This window comes from Vipera ursinii (genome assembly GCF_947247035.1).
Source record: "Vipera ursinii genome assembly, chromosome: 2".
NCBI classification, from domain to species: domain Eukaryota; kingdom Metazoa; phylum Chordata; class Lepidosauria; order Squamata; family Viperidae; genus Vipera; species Vipera ursinii.
Window position 1 is genome coordinate 142,913,830 of NC_139513.1, and position 22,588 is coordinate 142,936,417.

Genomic DNA, 22,588 nt, shown 5'->3' on the forward strand with positions numbered 1-22,588 from the left:
GTGATGACCCGTTGGCAATTAGTCTTGGACGAAAGGAGCTACTTAGATCTGTTGTACTTTTGGCTTTTAGCCCAGTTTACAGACCGTGCAAGAGTAATCCTGGCCGACAATTCTTTTTAAGCCCCTTTAGAGAGGCCTTCGCTTCTAACAACCATTACAGTTTTTTCTAGGTCGTCGGACTGGAGCCGTCCGAAGAAAAGTGAGACGGGGGAGGGGGTCGTTATTGGTGGGGAGCTCTCCCGGAGGATCCCCGTCCCCCCAGATGACGCGAGCTACGGCCCGTGCCGCCCCCCTTCCCACCCACCCCCCCGCCTCCAGGGAGTCTTTCCTTCTTCGTCTCCTCGATCGGCCCGATGCATTTTGCCCCTCGCGTCAGGGGGATTCGAACCCAGGTCCCCGCGCGCCCCTCGTGCAGCCGTTACGCCGCGCCGGGCCAGGCCGAGCTGCGCGCGCCAGGAGCTCCGCCGGAGATGCTGCTTGGGCCCGGGCCATGTGCCCGCCGGAGATCTTTAGCAGCCTGGTCCGGAGGCGCCCGGCAGGCCTGCTGAAGGCGAGGGCAGCCAAGGACGAGGGCGGCGAGCCGTGCGCCTGCCCTATCTCGGTGGCGATGTCCCGAGGCAGCATCAGCAACGGGGCCTCCTCCTCGGCCGCCCACCTCCGCAGGCCGGAGCAGCCGCGCGGGATCTTTTCCGAGGACCAGTTCCTGACCATTTCCAGGGAGCTGGTCAGCCCTGGCGGGCGCCCCGACGCCGCCTGGCAGCTCCTCACCAACGTCCAGGGCCTCTGCATCTACCGGCTGTTCGACGAGGTGCGAAGCGTCGCACCGGACTCCGCTGCCCGCGGGAGATAGGCGGGAGAGGGCGAGGGTCTTATTAATTGATTTACTTAATTTAGTTCAGTTATGCTACACACTATGGCATTATTACCATAGAAACCGACATGTTCCGGATTTTATTAGAATATTGCCCAGCTAGGTGAGTCCCTAGTGCAGCGTTTCCCAACCTTAGGAACTTGAAGATGCGTGGACTTCAACTCCCAGAATTCCCCAGCCAGCTATGCTGGCTGGGGAATTCTGGGAGTTGAAGTCCACGCATCTTCAAGTTCCTAAGGTTGGGAAACGCTGCCCTAGTGGACCTTGGCTTATTTAAAAAAAGAATGGAAAGGAAATGGAAAACAAACGGGGCAGGAGGAGGGATCACCTTTCTCAGAGAAGCCAGAATAGTTGCATCCATGTAATCTCCATCGATCAAGCTAATTTTACAAAAGACCTTTATTTTATCTTTACTTTTAATTATGTTTAACCTCACCTCTTTCTGGCAAGGTGTTCAGGAGGCCTGTAGAGTGGCTTCCCACCTGTTACTTCACAACAACCCTACAAGGAAGGAAGCTCAATGGAAAGAGGCAGACTACGATCCTAGATCTTACTGGGTGGTTGCAGAGGTTTGAATCTTGGAGCTCCTTTACCAGGCTCCCACATTTTAACCACTTTAAAGGTAAAGGTAAAGGTTCCCCCGCACATGCGTGCTAGTCATTTCCGACTCTAGGGGCCGGTGCTCATCTCCGTTTCAAAGCCGAAGAGCCAGCGCTTGTCCGAGGACGTCTCCGTGGTCATGTGGCCGGCATGACTAGACGCCAAAGGTGTACGGAACGCTGTTACCTTCCCACCGTAGTGGTCCCTATTTTTCTACTTGCATTTTTACGTGCTTTCGAACTGCTAGGTTGGCAGAAGCTGGGACGAGTAACAGGCGCTCACTCTGTTACGCGGCACTCGGGATTCGACCTGCCAAACTGCCGACCTTCTGATCGACAAGCTCAGCGTCCTAACCCACTGAGCCACTGCATCCCTTTTAACCACTTTACCCATGAGCAAAATTGTAGAGAGAACGGGACTGTCAGGTGTATTCCACCAGATACGATGGTACAGTTTTTTAATCTGAAAGCTTCGGTCTGTCAATATTTTTGCCACGTTTTTTGGGAAGAAGAAATAAATTTAAAGTATCTGGACATACACAAAATATGTTCCCATCATAAACTACGAAGATTGGCAAAATCAAAGGTTATTCAAGTTCAATACTATTTGCAATAGTCGCTAGCCAGGACCCTTCAGGAATTCTTGCACACAATTATGTTTTCTGTATTTCTTTGCTGCCATTCAGTTGTCCAGATGTTTTCAACCTAGATAAGAGTAGCCCTAGCATTTAAAAGTATGCTAAAGTGAAAGATCAGTTGTGCCCAGTAATAATCATTGATAGATTTGTCCTATTAAGGGAACTAACATAGAAGATAGGCAAAAAGAATATACTTATTTTTATAGGTTGAGCAACTATGACTAAATGGCATTTATTTTTTTAAGTTTATTGACAAGTTCCCAAAAAGACATCTTCATTTTTCATGAATATTCTGCTTCTGTCATCCTGTCCTTCAACATTCAGGATGCTATGATCCTGCAACTTTTATTTTTTTTATTTCCTTACTCCTTTTCACTTAAGGATGTTCACTATAAGATAAAATTACCGTAGAGAAGCTGTGGGATGCAGATCTAGCTCTTATTGCAAGTCTGGCTTTTCTGCAGCATTGTTGAGCTGGTCAGGGAGGTGAACAGGATGCCTGGAGTATAGGTAGAGGCAGAATTTTCTCCTACCTTCCCTTCCCATGCAATTCCCATTTTTGGAAATAAAGTTTTTGCTCTCCTCTTCATATTCTATAGAACCTGCTGAAAGAATACAAAGAATAATTTAGGTTTGGGAATTAAAAGTAATTATTTCTCCAAAGCCCAATCGATCTCTTACATTTTAGAAAAGTTATTCTTATTGAACATTTGTTTTTTCAGGAGAAAAAAACTCTATAATATCTTTATCACAATTACCGTCGGCTCCTGAAATCTGAAAGGCCAAGATAGGATTTTAAACTATTTCCTCCAATATTTTATCAAATAAAACTGAGATATTTTTTACAAATTTAATCTTATTTTTTTTCTTTGTTAGATATACCCAACGAATGCTCCTATTTTTATTTAGGAGTAAGGAACACCAAATTTCTATCTACCTTTTCTGATTCCCTCAGCTGAAGAAGATTTTTGATAGTGTTGTGGTACAGTTTAGTCCTTACCTAGACCAGACTTATGACTGGTTGCTATTGGTTGTTCAAAGTTATGACAGATCCTGAAAAAGCTACTTATGACCTGGTTTCAAAGTTTTGATGTTGGCCCCCACCACCTGGTAGTCACATGACCATATTTCAAGCGCTCAGCAACTGGCCCACATTTATAGATGTTTGCAGCAGTCATGTGATCATCTTTCATGATGGTTTTGCTGGAAGCCATTGTTTACTTCCAGTTTCTGTTAAAAAACACCACAGTGCAAACAATGGATTTGCATAACAACCACTGTAAAAAAAGTCATAAAATCAGGTCTGGTCATGTGGTGACCTGCATTATGACTATAATTGCCAGAATCAATTATAATTGTACATTGAGGACTACCTGTATAAAATAACTTAGTAATGGGGGAAGAAGTTCAGTATGTTTAATGTAAATGCTTCTTACCCTTCCTGAAAATATTAGAGGCTCGTCCTCTTCCCCTAAGACTCTAATTAGGACCCTATTTCCTAGGAATCTTAATGATTGCAAAGAGTGAAACTTAGCCATTAAATCCTGGGTTATGTATATTTTGGAAGAGGTAGGAAAAGGGAAATAATTACAGGTAGTCGTAGCTTTACAACTTTAATTGGGCCAGAATTACAGCTGTTCGTGGTAGTGGTTAACTAGGCCTGATTTTATGACCTTTCTTGTAGCAGTCATTAAGCAAATGCCATAGTCAAATGAACATGGTGGTCATTAAGTAAACATGGCAGTTAAATGAACCCATTATACCCAGTACATGGTTTTTGCCAGGTTTTTGGTGTTTATTATTTCTTGTTAATTCACTATTGATTTAAATAAGTTAATGGAATATAATTTTTATTTATTTTATTTATATTTCATACTTCTTAATTGCCAATTTCCCTCAGAGGACTTTGTATAATCATGTCAGAAATATATACTTTTGAATTACAGTCCTGATTATAACAGGTTTTAAATGATACAGTATAACTTATAAACTTATATTAATTTATAACCCTATGTATAGGTTATACGATAAGTAAGAAACACAGTATATGTATACTTTATTGAATCAAAGGCCATGGTCCCAATGATCGTACTTAAGAATTTCCAGGTTTTGGTATTTGTAATTCTTAATGAAATGTATTTTCAATTGCTGTTCCATCTGAATGCAGCTGTATTCATTAGCTTAAGCCAGTACGCTCAGATCAAGGTTGGGTTATGTATTCAGAACTTAATTACTTTATCTCTTGATTTCAGTGAAAAATATTCTTTCCTTCATATTTGCTATATTTTTTTCAGTCAGGCTGATGGTTCCAAATATTTTATTCTGTCATTTTCATCTACTGATTGCATCTAGGAGCAGGCTACTAAAACTGTGCTATTTTAGTATATATTATATCCATTTGTATTGACAATTTCATTACTGAAAGATTCTCACTAAAGCCATAGGAAAGCTTAAGATGTTTTTAAAGCAATGAAATATTTGTGTTGTAATTTTTTATAATACAAACATTAAGTTTTAGTTTAATATCTAGAGTAGATACAATTGTTTACCTCTGAAGGAGCAGATTTGATGCAGATATATTCAAGCGCCTGTAAAGAGCGGATTTACCTCCACTTCTAGAATGTTAGAATCAGAATGAGTAGAGTAGAGTAGAGTAGAGTAGAGTAGAATAGAATAGAATAGAATAGAATAGAATAGAATAGAATAGAATAGAATAGAATAGAATAGAATAGAATAGAATAGAATAGCAGAGTTGAAAGGGATCTTGGAGTCTTCTAGTCCAACCCCCTGCTCAGGCAGGAAACCCTATATCATTTCAGACAAATGGTTGTCCAATCTCTTGTTAAAAACTTCCAGTGTTGGAGCATTCACAACTGATTGTTCTAACTGTCAGGAAATGTCTTCTTAGTTCTGCATTGTTTTTCCTCCTTGATTAGTTTCCATCCATTGCTTCTTGTCCTGCCCTCAGGTGCTTTAGAGAATAGGTTGACTTCCTCTTCTTTGTGGCAACCCATGAGCTATTGGAACACTGCTATCATGTCACCCCTAGTCCTTCTTTTCATTAAATTAGACATACCCAATTCCAGCAACTGTTCTTTATATGTTTTAGCCTCCAGTGCCCTGATCATCTTTGTTGCTCTTCTCTATATTCTTTCTAGAGTCTCAACATCTTTTTTATATCGTGGTGACCAAAACTGGATGCAGTATTCCAAGTGTGGCCTTACCAAGGCATTGCAAAGTGGTATTAACACTTCACGTGATGTTGATTCTATCCCTCTGTTAATGCAGCCTAGAACTGTGGTGGCTTTTTTGGCAGCTGCAGCACACTGCTGGCTCATATTTTAAGTGCTTGTCCACTAGGACTCCGAGATCCCTCTCACAGTTACTGCTGTTGAGCAAGGTACCAGTTATATTGTACCTGCGCATTTGGTTTTCTGGCCTAAATGTAGAAGCTTACTTTTTTCACCATTGAATTTCATCTTTTTAGATAGTGCCCAATGTTCAAGTCTGTCAAGATCCTTCTGTATCTTAAGCCTATCTTCTGGAGTGTTGGTTATTCCTGCCAGCTTGATGTCATTTGCAAACTTGATGAGTTATCCTGACCTAGTGCATACTTCCCTCCATGTTGATGCAGTTCCTTGTTGGTGCAGTTTCATCGAGGGCTACACACTGTGCCGTTGGTCAGCATGTATCCTCAATGGAACTGCATCAACATCTGCATCTATTGTTCAAAGCAGTATTGTAAAAATGTATTGAAAATAAATAATAAATAAGTGGAAATGTTTAATGCCACTATAAAATTCTGTGTGAATCATACACCATTATTTAAATTACCCTTTTTCTTCAAATGATGGTTTAATGAAAGCCCTAGCTGATTGTACTGAAGGATGAAATGATGTCAACTGAATTGGGTTACTATAGTTACATTCAAAATTCCAACAGAAGAATTAGAATAAAATTAGATTTAATAAGCATTGGAACTCAGAGAAAGGGTAATTTTAGTGATAGCGATCGCATAAATTCTACCCATATATAATATTGGGTATGTTTTTCATCTCATCAGACAAAACATTTGAATTTGTTAATGCATTGAATTAGACTTCCTACAATGATTAATACTAATAATAGCAAGTTATTTATTTTTGCTTCAAAAGTTCTAATATATTATGTAGCTAAACATCATAACAGAAGTATGGTTATTATTGCTGCTTTTATTTGGGAGAATCAACAATTAGCTGCTGTATATTAAAAGCAGGCAATTTACTGCTTTAATGCTTTTGGAGCCTTCAAGTTGCTTTTGAACACGACACAAAAACTGATGATATGTTTCCTACCATTTTAGAGATAGGAAATACTTTAAAATGTCCTAAAGTAGTCTTTAATGTCATTTTAAAGCAATGAAAGGATTCAGGAAAACTCAGAAAAAACACACACCAGATCCTGAGTCTCTTTGTAGCATCACCTCTTTCTCAGTTAGGATTTAGATAGTTCTCAGTTAAAAAATGACAGTTAACAATATTCATATGGCTTTAAGGCCACTGCATGTCATATCACGGGTATGTGGAAGGGATGGGATGAAGAAACAATGGCTCTAAACCTTTATGAGTTTCAAAATAAAGAGCTTTGTTTTATATGGCTTAATTCTCATGTAAAGAATCTTACCAGCTAATTCATGTCCAAGACCGCTGCCAAGTCTTGCTGAGGAACCAAACTAAATCATGAAGTGCCAGAAAAAATATAATTTGTTGCCAAGTACCAATTGCAAATTGTCAGTCATAAAAAAGGGAGAAAAAAAAATCTTCCTCCTTTCCCCAGTACATGTGTGCCTCTCAGTTCTCCTAAGATTAGACCCCATTAATGCTTTTGATATATAAAAGTTCTCCAAATTGGGCTTGCAAAGGCCAATGCTGGCAGAAGGGATTTCTGGATTCAAGTAAGGGCTGGGATGAAATTAAGAGCAGTTTGCCAGTTTTGCCTTCTAGATCAAATGATAAGAATACTGAATGGTGAAACTGTGGTGTAGTTTTCTTCAGTGATCCACTGATAATCTGGTGATATGTTCATTGTGAGCAAGCAAATCTTTCACTAAACATGAGGTTGAATTAGATGTCTAACTCTCCTCCCAGCTGAATGCTGAGTTGACTGTTGGATGTTTGCAAATGAAAACCACATGTCCTCAAAGATCTGCCTATATAAAGAAAATTAATTAGTGCTTGTTTTCTCAACGCTGGAGGAAGAGTTAAAGAAGAAGGTCAATCCACCAGCTAGTGGCCATGGTTAGTGCTGTCTAAACAGAACATCTGGCTTGGATCATTGTCAAAGCTTGAAAACTAGACAGGTTTCATATCTAGCCAGTATCAGCATCGAAGATAAATACCTTAAGGTTGCTATGGAGAATTACCGGTACCTTAAGGTTACTAAATGAAGACATTTTGTAACAGGATGGAAGCTTTTAGCTTGAATCTAACTACTTCCACAAATGGAATAGATAATTAGGTGCCATTCATAGAGTTCAATTTCTGGTGAATTTCTAGAAAATGCTTGCCATCTCAACCTGTCTTCCATAATATCATACAGCTTTTTCAAGGACATTCCAGCAATGTCTTTCCTTCTGTCCATTCATTTATCCTGTTCCCCCCCTTTTTTTTTTTACTTCTTTCAGCCTACCCAGCCAAACATTGTGATTCTCTCTTGTACTACATCTTTTTGCATCACTTCAAAGCAGATGGGGGGGGACTATTATTGCAGAAGGAGGAGCGGAAGGTTAGGCATCATTGCATGAGTGAATGGAAACCTGCTGGCACAATATTGTATTTTGAAAGGGATAGTTTAGGCCAGGGGTAGGCAACCTTGGCTCTTTTATGACTCATGGACTTCAACTCCCAGAATTCCTGAGCCACGAGTCATAAAAGAGCCAAGGTTGCCTACCCCTAGTTTAGGCCTTTCACCAAAGTGTCAGTAGTATCTATCCTTTAAGACAAGGGTCTTCAAACTTGGCCCTTTTATGACTTGTGGACTTCAACTCCCAGAATTACTCAGCTAGGCATGCTGGCTGAGGAATTCTGGGAGTTGAAGTCCACAAATCATACAAGGGCCAAGTTTGAAGACCCCTGCTTTAAGACAAATATTCTATTTGGAATGCTAATGTAAATGTATTTTATGAAAGTAGGTTGGATTGGTAAAAGCCTTCCCTAACTTGATACCCTTTGATTATGAAGACTGCACTCCTAGATTCTAACCAATGGCTTTGCTGGGAAGAAGGTTGATACAAAATAATAGCTTAGAATTGATACTAAAGAGCAGGTATTGTTTTTTTATCTGACTGATTTTTAATTTTTATTTCCAGAAATCTGGGCTCTATGAATATAAAATCTACAGCGTACTTACTGACTGTTCCCCAGAGCTATGTGCTGAAGTATATATGGACTTAAACTACAGAACAAAATGGGACCAATATGTTAAAAGTTAGTAAATAATTCCAATGCTTCTTCTGTATTGCTATCATTTCTACGATTCTTTCATTCCACTGTTTTAAATTCAAAGATGATTAATTCAGTGAGTGAACCTTTCTTCCTTAAAATACAAATGTTATTTAAAATGCCCTTCTAGTGTTTATAAAAATAACTTTGAAAGTATAGGTATTTGTGAAACTAAATAGATAGCCATTGATTTCAATCAACCCTCTGATCCTTCAGTGATATTCTCATTTAGCTTTACTGGTCCCCAGTATGAGGAAAACTTCTAAAATCTTCTAAAACAAAATTTAATTTTGCCTATAGAAAGCTTTTGATGTGTATGTGTGTGTATTCTATAAATCACAGATGCTTAGTATAATAAAAATTTAAAAATTAAGGCATGGAAACAATACAGACAATTTTAGTATATTACTTTTGCATTGTCTGCTTCTCTTATGTAATATGCGGTTCATTTCTTTTGCATGCAATTTGTTGACTACCTTTGTATCTACTGCTAAGCTTGTAAGCCGCCCTGAGTCTTCGGAGAAGGGCAGGATATAAATGGAATTAAAATAAATAAAATAAATAAATGTACGTAGTAAGGCTGTAGGTGTACATTTTGTAATTGGAAAAATTCTTCTGGTTATGAAGTGGCTGTTTGATTTAAATATTGTATGAAGGCCTTATAATTGAAAGAAGGCCACTAAGGGTTCCTTGTAGAGAGGGTAACCTAGCACAAGGGAAACTGTGGGAGAATTTATTAATTATAGAAAAGATGGAAAGGGGACTGGCAGAATTGTGACTAAAAGAATACTAGAAGTTAAAATGAATTATAATGTGGAAAGGGTGATGTAGTTTTATGACATAGAGAGGTTATATGGAGCTGATTTTTACTCTTCAGGAATTAGGAATTATATGAAAGTGAAAAGAATTAATTCTGTATTTCTTGATTTAAAGAAAGCATGCAGTAAAGTTTAGTAGGCTTGTTTTGCACAAATATGATTTCTGAATTCTGTAAGAGTGATATACAATAAAATAAAGCATGCATAAGAATAAATAGACTTAGAAAATGGTTCAGTATTGAGCAGGAAAAGAAATAGAAATGTGCTGTTCCATTGATTGTTTAATATACTGTATTAATGGATAGATGTGTACTGCCTGGGGATATAAGTATACATTTGTTTGGTACCAAATTAATACGCCAGTGACCTCTGGTGGAAAATGTGATATTCATATGACTTACTGTTTTCTGGGAATTCTACTCTGTTCCATTAGAAAGTTGGCATTGAATGTGAAATCCAGTGAAAATAAGATGTTTCAGAGTAGCAACATGTGATTAAGCCTTCCATATGTTTGTGAAGAAGTCTTAAGAATTTAAGAGAATTCTCATTCTGATATGAGCATCTGTAGTCACTTCACACACACACACACACACCCCACACACACCCGTAGCAGTATTAGTTGAAAATGGCCTTTTTGACTTTTAAGATCAGCATGATATTATTGTTCAGGATGCATTTCATTTAGTTCTCTAAAAATGCTGAGAATGCATTCAAGAGCATCTTCTAGTATCAACCCATAAACTGCATCAGTCAGGTGCAAGACATTTCCTATTTGTCAAGTGATTCCAACGGGAGCTTGAGAGTGGGTAAGACCAACAATGGTGCAGCAATTTTGGAACATTCTTCAAAAATAAAACTTAGTGAGAAACATACCATTTGTTAAAACATGAAAAAGCACCAATTGTATTGCTTTGTGGTTTTTTGTATTTTGGTGGGTTTTTTTGTTTTGTCTTTTGACTACAGGTTATTTTTAGGGAGAAGTTTACTTAAGTATTTTAATGACAGTTTTTAAATGTTTAAAAAGAAATTAATGAATTATTATAAAAAGCAATCAACCATTGATAGAAAAGTAGTTAACTTTAACTAACTGATAACTTAATTGGGAAAAGGCAGCCACAGAAGCACTCGACCGAGTTGTACCCATGCGGCCCCTGACCCGGTGCAGATCCCAGTGGGCTCCATGGTTTTCTATGGAGCTCCGGGAGATGAAACGTCAGACACGGGGCCTAGAGAGCTGTTGGAGATCCAGCCGATCCGAATCCGACCGATCGCGACTAAGATCCTTTACGAGGTCTTATCTCGCGGCGCTGAGGAGGGCAAGGTCTAATTACTTTGCTACCCTTATCATGTCCGCAGATAATCGCCCGACCGCCCTGTTTAGGGTGACCCGCTCCCTCCTTAATCTAGAGGTGAAGGAGGATCCCTTACAGGGTCGTGCCAAGGAATTTAGCCAACATCTGCTGGACAAAATCGCTCGGATCCGGACCAGTCTGGATTCCGACTGGGCAGAATCTGTCGATGAGAACATGGACAGTCTTGTTGATGTTATCTGGGAAGAGTTCGATCCTGTGACTCTGGACGAGGTAGACAAGATCATGAGGAAGCTGAGCTCCACTACATCCTTATTGGACCCGTGCCCCTCCTGGCTGGTTTATGCGGCTCGAGATGGGACACGAGGCTGGATCCATGCAGTGATAACTGCTTCATTGAAAGAGGGCAGTTTCCCCGCAGCCTTGAAAGAAGCGGTGGTGAGACCCCTCCTCAAAAAGCCTTTGCTGGACCCAGCTGTTTTAAACAACTTTCGCCCGGTCTCCAACCTTCGCTTTCTTGCGAAGGTTGTTGAGAGCGTAGTGGCGCATCAGCTTCCTCTGTTCCTCGAAGATACTGATTATCTAGACCCGTACCAATCGGGTTTCAGGCCCGGACACAGCACGGAGACGGCATTGGTCGCTCTGATGAATGATCTCTGGCGAGCTCGGGACAGGGGTTATTCCTCTGTCTTGGTCCTATTAGACCTCTCTGCGGCTTTTGATACCATCAACCATGGTATCTTACTGCGGCGTCTCAGGAGATTGGGAGTGGGAGGCACTGTTCTTCAGTGGTTCTCCTCCTACCTTCTGGAATGTTCACAGTGGGTGTTGGCGGGTGGGCAGATATCGACCCTGAGGCCTCTCATTTATGGAGTTCCTCAGGGGTCGGTCCTCTCACCTCTCCTGTTTAACATCTATATGAAGCCACTAGGTGAGATCATCCGTGGTTTTGGAGTGGGATATCATCAGTATGCTGATGACACCCAGCTTTTCATCTCGACCCCAAACCACACCAGTGATGCCCTCGACGTGATGTCCTGTTGCCTGGAAGCGGTCCGGGAATGGATGGGGAGGAACAGGCTTCAACTCAACCCGGACAAGACTGAATGGCTGTACATACCGGCATGTCAGGAAATTCAGATTATTCCATCTCTTAATATTGGGGGCGAGTTAGTACCCCCTGTAGATAAGGCTCGCAATCTGGGTTGTCCTCTTAGATTCACAGCTCTCCTTAGAAGATCATATAGGAGCTGTGACTAGAGGGGCCTTCACCCAGGTTCGTCTGGTGCGCCAGTTGCGACCCTATTTGGACCTGGATGCCTTACGTACAGTCACCCATGCACTTGTGACCTCTCGTCTAGACTACTGCAATGCTCTTTACATGGGGCTGCCCTTGAGAACCACTCGGAAGCTTCAGCTGGTACAGAGTGCAGCTGCACGAGTTCTTTTGGGGGTCTCCTGATACTCCCATATTACACCTCTGCTCCGTGAGCTGCACTGGCTTCCAGTTACCTTCCGAGTGAAATTCAAGGTGCTGGTGATGACATACAAAGCCCTACATGGCATGGGTCTGGATTACCTACTGCCGGCGTCAACGTCCCTCCGTCCTATACGTTCCCACAGAGAGGGCCTCCTCAGGGTACCACCGGTCAGAGAATGTCGGCTGGTGACCCCCACGGGGAGAGCATTCTCGGTGGGTGCACTAATCCTTTGGAACCGCTTACCAGCTGAACTCCGGATGGCCCCCGACCTTCGCTCCTTCCGGCGTGATATAAAAACTTATCTATTCGAACAAGCCGGCCTGGCCTGATGGATTTGGGTTTTAAAATTATTTATCTAATGTATTCTTATTTTATTGCCCTGTACACCGCCCTGAGTCCTCTAGGAGAAGGGCGGTATATAAATCAAATAAATAAATAAATAATTTTAAGAACTAGGTTACACAAGACAGCTTGAAAAACTAAAAAAATATATATTGGGGCCTTAGAAATATAGGCCACAATTTATGAAACATATCTACATAAATTATCTATGGTTGTTGACAATAGAAAGGACAATATTGTGGACAGTGTTGACAATATTGAAAGAGATTTAGTAGCATTTTTGGACTGAGTTCTAGTTTGATGAATAATTACATACATACATATATACATATATACATATATACATATATACATACATACATACATACATATATATATATATATGTGTGTGTGTGTGTGTGTGTGTGTGTGTGTAAATTACTAACAAAGAATTTAAAGGGAAACATGCATTTCTAACTCTTTAGTCTTCATCAGTCAGCTATACCCTTCTGAGATTCAAACCTGGGCTGATTGCATACAAGGCAGTGTTATTTGTATGCAATCAGCCCAGGTTCGAATCTCAGAAGGGTATAGCTGACTGATGAAGATTAAAGAGTTAGAAATGCATCTCAGTTTCCCTTTAAATTCTTTGTTAGTAATTTACACAAATATATGAACTGTCCAGTGTGACTACAGCCTGTTCGATGGCTTCAAGATAGGCTGAAGACAGGAAATAAAGATTTGCTCCATGTTTGGGGCCTAGCAAGGTAATCTAAAATAGTTAACAGTTGAAACATGTATATATATGTATGTATATGTATATATATGTATATATATGTATACATGTGGCGACGTTTCGACGATGGGATTTCGTCGAAACGTCGCCACAACTTTCTGAAGATGAAAGGAACGCGGGAAGAAACCCGAGACTCTAGATCTACATATATATATATATATATATATATATATATATATATATATATATATATATATATATATATATGTATATATATATATACACACATACATACATACACATACATACACATATGGATCTTTGGTCATTGTGTCCACTGCTTTGCTTCACTGTCACCCTAAGAATTTCATAATAGAGCCACTGCTAGAAGAAATAATGAGAAGAAATAGAATTGTTTCTTTCTTTTCCTCATCCAAGAAAAGTCTTTCTCCATTTTGTATCTCCTAGTACTGTTTTGAGATGGCCAGAAGAAGATTCATCATGAGGATGAGACAGTCTTAGGGGCCCAAGTTACAGATCCATAGATTTTCTCCTGGAAAATGGAGGGCTCTTGGCAGATACTTACTGTTCTTATCTTATGTATATAAATTGTCATGTGTATAACCTGCCTTTCCTCAAGGCATTGTAGATAGCATTCCATTCCCTCCTTCACTTTTACCCTAAAATGTGAGGTAACTAGAGAGAGAATCATTAGCTCAAAGGGCTGAGCTGGACCGGAACTTGGGCCTCTCCAGGCCTAGCCCAACATCTTAATCATTCCACCAGAGACACTATGCATTATTTATTTATCTGTATGTTCTATTCTGTTTCTTGGGGGATAGGCAATTTATTGTTAGATGTTATGGATCTGATAAGCTAGTCTTTCCCGATCTGGTTGCACTCCAAATAGGTGGATCTTTGAATTGTCATCAGTGGCCATGTTGGCTGGAAAATTCTGGGAGATGAAGTATAATTGGAGGGGAGACAACCTACTGTATATTAAAGTCCAGCCTCTATTAGATCCCACTGTGTTGCTTGGAAAATTGTTTCTTTTCTTTGAATCTGAACTGGATACAGCAATGTATGTATGTATGTTTGTATGTTGAAGGTGGGTTTTTGGGGGGCAACATGTGACTACTGTAAAGAGATAGGTGAATGGAGTAGTGAGGAAGAGAGAAAATTTGCAAGAAAACGCTGCAGGAGTTATTGCGTAATATGAACCTTACTTAGTATCTTTTAGGTCCAAGCAATCTGTAGACAGAGACTTAACATATTCTGATTCTACATAATTGCTCAGCATGGTTCTCTCCTTTCATGACAGATATTTTTCCCCAGTGCAACAGAGTCAGAAGTACTTTTTTGTTTTTCTTTTATGAGGCTAAACAAATGTTGATAGATAAATAATTTATCTTAATATTCGTTCCTATTCTTTCTCTGTAGAACTTTTTTCGTTTTCCTGATGCATTCTTTTTAAAAAGTCAGGACTTTTTAAGTGGGGGATTCATTTTCCTTTGGCTCTGAGCTTCTCAGACGTTACTTTTGGAAGCTAAAGCTGCTACCCACTGAGAAGCAGTTAAGCTGTAGTGATTCCATAATTGCTGCCATGGTTTCTGGCCTTTATTTAATTAACCTGCAATTTATTCTGAATAATAATAAGCTATAACAATTATCATGTGTTAGTAACAAAAAACTGATGGAACATCTTAGTTAAAAAATAGTCAAGAATGAATGTTTCAAATATTGTGGGATTTCCAAATACAAACTGATAAAGCCGTGGCTCGTAACAAGAAACTTCTTAAATTAGTAATACGGTTGTTAAGTGAATGTGGCTTCCCCATTGACTTTGCTTGTCAGAAAGTTTGTAAAAGGGGATCACATGATCCCCTCCAGATACTGTAATGGTCATAAATGTGAGTTAGTTGTCAAGCAGCCAAATGTAAATTACGTGACCCTGGTGATGCTGCAATGATCGTAAGTGTGAAAAATGGTCATAAATCACTTTTTTCAGTGCCATTGTAAATTTGAAGTCACTAAATGAATTAAATGACGTCAAGGACTACCCGTAGAAGACAAAGAATTGGAGAAGATCACAAAGTATAAGATCTGCAAATCATAGTTGAAAAATTATGGCCTAAGCCTGCCATGGTGATCCCACACAATTAATGACACACTGAGCACCATACCAAATATGGGACAGCATTTAGAAAATCTGTGCATTGCAGAAGATCAAACTGCTTGGATCCACACGTATACTGTGCTAATACATTATGTCATCCTAACTTCTTGGGAAGAACTCAGGGTTGCTTTGGTTAGTGAGATGGGCAGCATATTAATTTCATGAATAAATAAAAAAGAACTTGCTGTGCATGAAGGCCAACACCAGCTAAAGAACTTGCAGCTGTGATTTCACATTGCTGTGTATATAATAATGATGATTCATTAAACTTGCTTGCCACATGACTTTAAACAACTCTGAATCCTGCCTCCCCAATCTAAAGCCGTAGATGCTGACTGCCTAGAGCAGTGGTGGTGAACCTATGGCATGCATGCCAGAGGCGGCACTCAGAGCTCTCTCTGTGGACATGCTCACCATGCCCTGGAGATGGCAACCGTCCCTCTTCAAGCAGCCGCCTGCTAACTCGCTGAGGTCCCACGTGGCCGGATGCATCCTGGCACAGCTGGTTTCCCTCCACCCCCGTCCCATTCCTCCTGGCCTCACATGCTCTCCTTTTCCTGGGCACGACTCACTGCATCGCCTCCTCAGCTGTCGGCCGGCCATCCAGCTCAGAGGCAGCTTCTTTGAAGTGCTGGCGATGGGCTGCGGAGCCCCAGAGTGCGCCAGTTGAGGGGCCGGCAGGCTGTGGCTACTGACGGACACTGTTGGCCCCCGTGCGCTCGCTGGCCTCTGTGTGCGGGGACAATGGTGTCAGGCAGCAGTCGCCCCAGCCCTTGCCTTGCCCCATGGACACCCGCCCTGCCTTGCCTCACCCTGCAGGACGAGCCTGCCCACCACCCCACCTGCCAGAGACCCCCTGGATCTCCTCCATCCCTGCCCACCCCCCATAGGCGTCCCTCTCCATGAGCAACATTGAGGTGACCACGGCCACCTTGACCACACCTACCCAATCTGCCATGACCACCACAGCCACGCCCACCCAGTGGGCCACGCCCACCTGGCACCCGGCAATAAATAAGTGGGTTTGGGGTTGCAGTTTGGCCACTTGGTCTCTAAAGGTTTCGCCATCACTGGCCTAGAGCAAAAGGGACATAGATTGAGGTCTTGCACATGCCTAGCTTGATTTATGTTTGACTTGTAGCTTTTTCATTAAATGCTTTCTAGTCATCATTTGTTTAGTGAAATAAATATGTTTCTCATACATTTTACCACCACTTTGTAGATGTACGTGAGAAAACTCAGGATGGCAAAACAGCTATCTACTGGGAAGTGAAGTTCCCCTTCCCCTTGGCAAACAGAGATGTATCCTTTCAACTGTTTGACAGTAATTTTACTTTTAACTTTAATAGTTGCAAACCTTGCTACGATCTCAGTTTTTCTCCGTTTCTGAAAATGTTAACGGTGTGCAAATTAATCCTTATTAGAAACTAAAAAAAGTAGGCTCTTTATACATGCTATTATTTCATCTTATACTTTTTGAAAAGCAAAATAACCAAATAATTTAAAGTGCAAAAATGCAATTTAATCTGTGCTCCCTAAATTTGGGATATGTCCGGACACATAATGTATGTTAAATTTTAAAATCCTGATTATTTCTTAAACTTCAGTACAGTATGTTTTTGTTCGTGAACGTCGAGATACGGAGCTTGATGGGCAGAAGATCTGTGTTATATTGGCTAAAAGTGTGAATACTGTTAAATTCTCAGAAAAGCCTGGGATTGTTAGAGTAAAGAATTATAAACAAGGTGTGGCCTTTGCAAGCGATGGCAAGAAAGGGTGCAAAGGTAAGAAATGAATATATAATTTTATAGGAGTGGTTAATTTGATCAGAAAAATTAAATTCTAATTCAGGATTTTGACAAATATCTATATACCTTTCTAAAAATTAATTCATGTCTCTGGTTAGAGATTGGGATAAACATATTGCTGAAAGAATGTGTGCATAGTAGTATTGCAGGCCTACAGCCAATGATTGTTTGTAAATTCTAATACAGATAATTCTCTGTCACCAGCTAACCATTTTCTACTATTTAATTTTCATCTTGCTTCTTTCTGTTGCTCTTTGTCTCCTACCTAGAGATTAAAAATATTTATTATGGATCCCTCTGGAAGTGAATTTGAATATTTGCTGCTGTCAGATTTTTAACGGGACGCCTAATAACTGAAAAATAATCTGGCTAGCAACAATTTTAATCTGGCTAGTATACACTTTTAAAACTCTACGTGATGGCCAAGGAAGTCTCTTCTACCTTTCTTTAACTTTTAAAATGCCTGGTGCATTCACAGCAGCACCAGGCTCTATGAAGGGTGGAGGTTTTCCCAACACTTCTTGAATTGACCGTGTAATCATGTGAGAAACATAATGTAAAATCAAAGCTTGCTGAAGAATTATCAAAAAAAACAAACCTTTCTGGAAAGGTAATTTCTGCCTCATTGACCTTTTAAAGTTCTTTGAAGGTATTTAGGTTATGGATGGAGATGTCGTATCCATATGTCCTCTAGGGCAGCGTTTCCCAACCTTAGGAACTTGAAGATGCGTGGACTTCAACTCCCAGAATTCCCCAGCCAGCTATGCTGGCTGGGGAATTCTGGGAGTTGAAGTCCACGCATCTTCAAGTTCCTAAGGTTGGAAAACGCTGCTCTAGGGATACAGTTTTTTCTTTTCTTTTCTTTTCTTTTCTTTTCTTTTCTTTTCTTTTCTTTACTTTTACAAGGCTTGCCAGAGGCTCCTGAGTGAACTCACCATTATGGAATTGGAAGATTGGTAACCTACTAAAGAAAAGAAAACAGAAAGAAAAAAAAACAAATGGCTTTAAAATAGCAATAGGAACCAAAAATTTGTTTCACGGTTTGAAAACAATTATGGGCAAATTGAAAAGCAACAAGATGGCTACGTTAGCTAATCATAGCAGATTAGTTAGAATGCTTAAAACGAAAAGGAACGTCAGTTCTCCAAAATGTTCCTTCTTAATTGGAGAATGGGCAGGGCAAATATAGTTCAGTATAAATTTACTTAATTGCAAACAAACATGAGGAAATGCACATTTGAGAAGAAAAATTCTCACATCGCATATCTGCTGATGGGATTTACAGTAAAGTAACTAAGCAGAAATGAGGTTTGGGGCATATTCCATAAGTACTTTTAAAGAGGACACAATTTAAGTGGCAAGCATTTAATTGGAAAAGGGTGAGGATGCCAGAAACTTTACTGCTGGATGTATAATAGATTGTTGGTTGAGGTGCCAGATCTTGCTTTTTCTGTTTTCCTGGTTTTATGTTTGTGAGCTGCTCCGAGTAGTGTTATATAAGACAGGCAGCTATATAATTTATAAAAGGTAAAGGTAAAGGTTCCCCTGCACATGCGTGCTAGTCGTTTCCGACTCTAGGGGCCGGTGCTCATCTCCGTTTCATAGCCGAAGAGCCAGCGCTTGTCCGAGGATGTCTCCGTGGTCATGTGGCTGGCATGACTAGATGCCAAAGGCGCACGGAACGCTGTTACTTTCCCACCGTAGTGGTCCCTATTTTTCTACTTGCATTTTTACGTGCTTTCGAACTGCTAGGTTGGCAGATGCTGGGAGGAGTAACAGGCGCTCACTCTGCTACACGGCACTCGGGATTCGACCCGCCAAACTGCCGACCTTCTGATCGACAAGCTCAGCGTCCTAACCCACTGAGCCACCGCGTCCCTTATAATTTATATTATAATTTATATTATAATAATTTATAATTTATAATAATTTATATTATAATTTATATTATAATAATTTATATTAATTCATTAATTCGTTCCTTTAGTGCAGGTTCTGATCAATGATATGATGGAAGCATTTAAGTGAGCTTGGACAAACTTGTGAAGGGAAGGATTATCAGTAGCTGGCAGTCAGGATGACAGTGTAGTTTTTGCAGTATCAGAGGTTATCTATCTCTGAATAGCAGTTGTGGAAGAAAAACTGAATAGGGCTTATGGAACTGACTGGACCCTAGAATAACATACTGGGATAGATAGGTTTTTAGTGTCATCCAGTCTTTTTTTTTATGATTCCAAGTAAGATTCTTTACACTTTTGAATGGAGATACCACAGTAATGTTTCCCTCCCCTTCCCTTTGCTTCCCTTCCTTATCTCTGCCCCCCCCAAAAAAAGAATAATTTGGCCAAATTTAGGTTTCCTACAAAGGATAGGTGAGGCAATGGAATTAAGGAAGGGAATGACTTTTTCAGATTTATCTCTATTCTTTACTGCTTTTGTTTCTGGACTGGGTTTATGTGCAATAAGTTGCCTAGAATAGAATCCACATGAGGACATTATGCAGAAGGGGGAAAAATATTGATATTTGGGGACGGAAAAGGAATAAAATGTGCTTACAAACCATGTGGAATTTCAGCACATGAAATAATACTCCAATGGAATAAGTTCCATCTGTCCTTAACTTTAAATTTCAGGCATTTACTAGATAAATTAAAACAATGCACTTAAATTTGCGCTTTGTTTCCTTTCTCTCTTTTTTTGGTTAAAAAGTTTTCATGACCTATTTTGATGATCCTGGTGGAAGGCTTCCTTCGTGGGTTGTCAATTGGGCAGCTAAGGTAAGCGGAGTAGTTGAAGCTCTGGAGAATTAATGCTGTAGGTTAAATCAATAAGTCATTTTGATTCATGGGCTCTTAGACATGTGGAATATTGTTTTGTTGTTGCCTTTTCCCATATAATTATATAATTTGAAAAGGGTGGATGATAGTATCTGGCTGCTACTGTAGAAGAGGTGCCATTCAGTGAGTGTGTCTCCAGAATTAATGGAAATATTAAGCCCTGGTGTGAGGCTTCTCTGTAAATCAAAGTATGAGATGGGTGACTTAAATGAATGTTTATTTTTTAAGTAGTAGCAAAAGAAATGCAAAGAAAATTGGTTGCTACTTAGTGTACCATTAAATATGGAAGGATAAGTATTTTTCAATTCCTGTTTCAGAGTGGTGTTCCCAACTTCTTGAAAGACATGCAGAAAGCTTGCCACAGTTATCATAAGAGATAGACGGCTCTTTGTATTCAATCTGAAGGACTGATAGATATACTTTCCAAAGTTGGTCATTGATGTGGATATAGTCATGAGACATCACTGAATAACAGCTGCCTTTGGGGATGGTAATCATGAGCCGTGGAAGCTTCCAGGCCTATGATAATGGAACTTATTAAACTTTTCATTTTCCAGTCACGCCTTTCTTTTACTTTTGATGGCTTGAAAACACAGTTAACTGTTTGTGTCTCTCTTCTTTGAGCTAAACTCTGATGTGACATGTTTCCTTGACATCAGAGAGGCTGGAGAAATTGAGCCAGTGCTGGAATCAGTGTTGTAAGAGTTGAGTATGCAGAGCTTATCCCACGAATTAAACTGTTGGAGCAACTCAATACTTTGAATTCAAGTCACTGCTTCTTTTTCCAATATCAGCTTCAAAGAGAGAAATCTATTCCGTATTTCTTTGCCTCAAAAAAGCTGCTGTCCATCAAAGCCAATTCCCTCTTGACATGACCGTCTTCCAGAGGCATCCACAGGATCCAGTGCTTTCAACAAAGTGATATAAGCAGTGTGGCACTTATAATGCAAGCTGCGGCCCTTTCTTACTTTTGTGCAACTTCATGACACACTTATAAAAGGTACAGAGCTTATATAATAACTTTCAATCCTGGTTTGTGTTTGCCTTTATTGACTCTTCCCCCCCAGCCTAGATACCTCTAAAAGCAGCAGGAATAAATAGAGCACATTTTTATCCATTGTCTTTAGCAAAGAAAGATCATATAGACTAGTGTACATTTGGGAAAGCTACACGCGCACACACATGTATACCGTATATTGTGAAGCCTGCCTAAAACTAATACAGTGTTGGTGCAAACCAACATATTTAGGAAAATCATGTACAAAAAAAGTGAATTTAAGGAGTAATTGCTTAGTAAAAAGCTAGTACGAGGGTAATCACATAAACTAACATACACACACACATAAACACACATGTATTATGTATGCATGTATATGTCTTTCTGTGTGTATAGTATCCAAAATACATCTGGCAGTATTTCAGATTTATCTGGGCATTTTTCTTTTTCATGATTCACTAAGAAATTAAATGGGAAAGAGTAGAATTTGGATACAGTACAACTGACACTGATACATGCCATTACTTTGTTCTCTTCATGGGAATTTCATCTGTTTTGAATCTTATATCTTCTAAGCAATGTGGTTTAAGCAGCTCCTTGAAAGTTAAACAGATGGGAGTTTCACTTAGAAATTTTGTTATATTTAATCATTAAAAAAAATCTGGCCTTTCTCCAACAAAAACATATAGACTAATTAAAACTGAAAGTCCTTTTCATTTCAATTAGAGAGGGACGTGAAAGGAATGTGTGCTGTTAACACATTTGGGCGTCCCCTGGAGAACAGTTTATAGCTGGTTAATCCTTTCAATCCGGAAGCATCCAAAAGCATAGTGAGGTGCTCATTTCCACCTGTGACACTATGTGTATCCCAAAAAGGATCTGTTCAGCTCCACAGATGACCATTATTTCAGTAAACATCAGGGTTTGTCCAAAAGTATAACTGTGATGTCCTATGTATACAGGAGACCCATAGAGACAATCTTCAGAGAATATCTTAAAATACAGAGCATGCGGCTTGTAGCAGAGACACCTCACTGACAGCATGGCAGTTTTTGTGAAGCCTGGGATCCAGGTCCGGTTCACAACAATATCAGAAATAAATAACATAAAAATAATAACTGTAGAGCTGAGCATCTGTATGGTCACTACAATGTATGCAAACCATTATTAACTGAGATCAAGGATGACGGATTTGATACACTTAATAAGGATTAAATATTTTTTGTCCCTGGAGACTTTAATTGTCACAGCAGCATCTGGGGGTGTCCTGATGATGGTGACAGAAATGGGGAGGCTGTTATACAGTGGGCTGATTTGAATAACCTGGCTCTTTTACATGACAAAAGGTTACCAGCTTCATTTAACAATGGAAGGCGGCGCAGGGGATATAACCCAGGCTATATTTGTGAGCGACCGTATATGGTAATTAAGCAGTGTGTCAAAGTAGTGTGCCTATCTAGCCCAAATTCCCAACACTTGCCAATGATCTGTCAGGTTACCGCTGTAGTGCAACCTCA

The 22,588-nt window shown here is 40.0% G+C and overlaps 1 protein-coding gene across 1 annotated transcript; it reads left to right on the forward strand.

Moving 5' to 3' along the window:
- Positions 1-490: 490 nt before the first annotated feature.
- On the forward strand, positions 491-20,454 carry PCTP (phosphatidylcholine transfer protein; the record flags this gene model as incomplete). The annotated part of the gene is made up of 6 exons (XM_083353642.1): positions 491-808; positions 8,455-8,572; positions 16,652-16,731; positions 17,042-17,213; positions 19,947-20,014; positions 20,392-20,454. The coding sequence occupies 6 exons, from the start codon at positions 491-493 to the stop codon at positions 20,452-20,454; spliced, it is 819 nt and encodes a 272-aa protein (XP_083209768.1).
- Between the last annotated feature and the right edge of the window lie 2,134 nt (positions 20,455-22,588).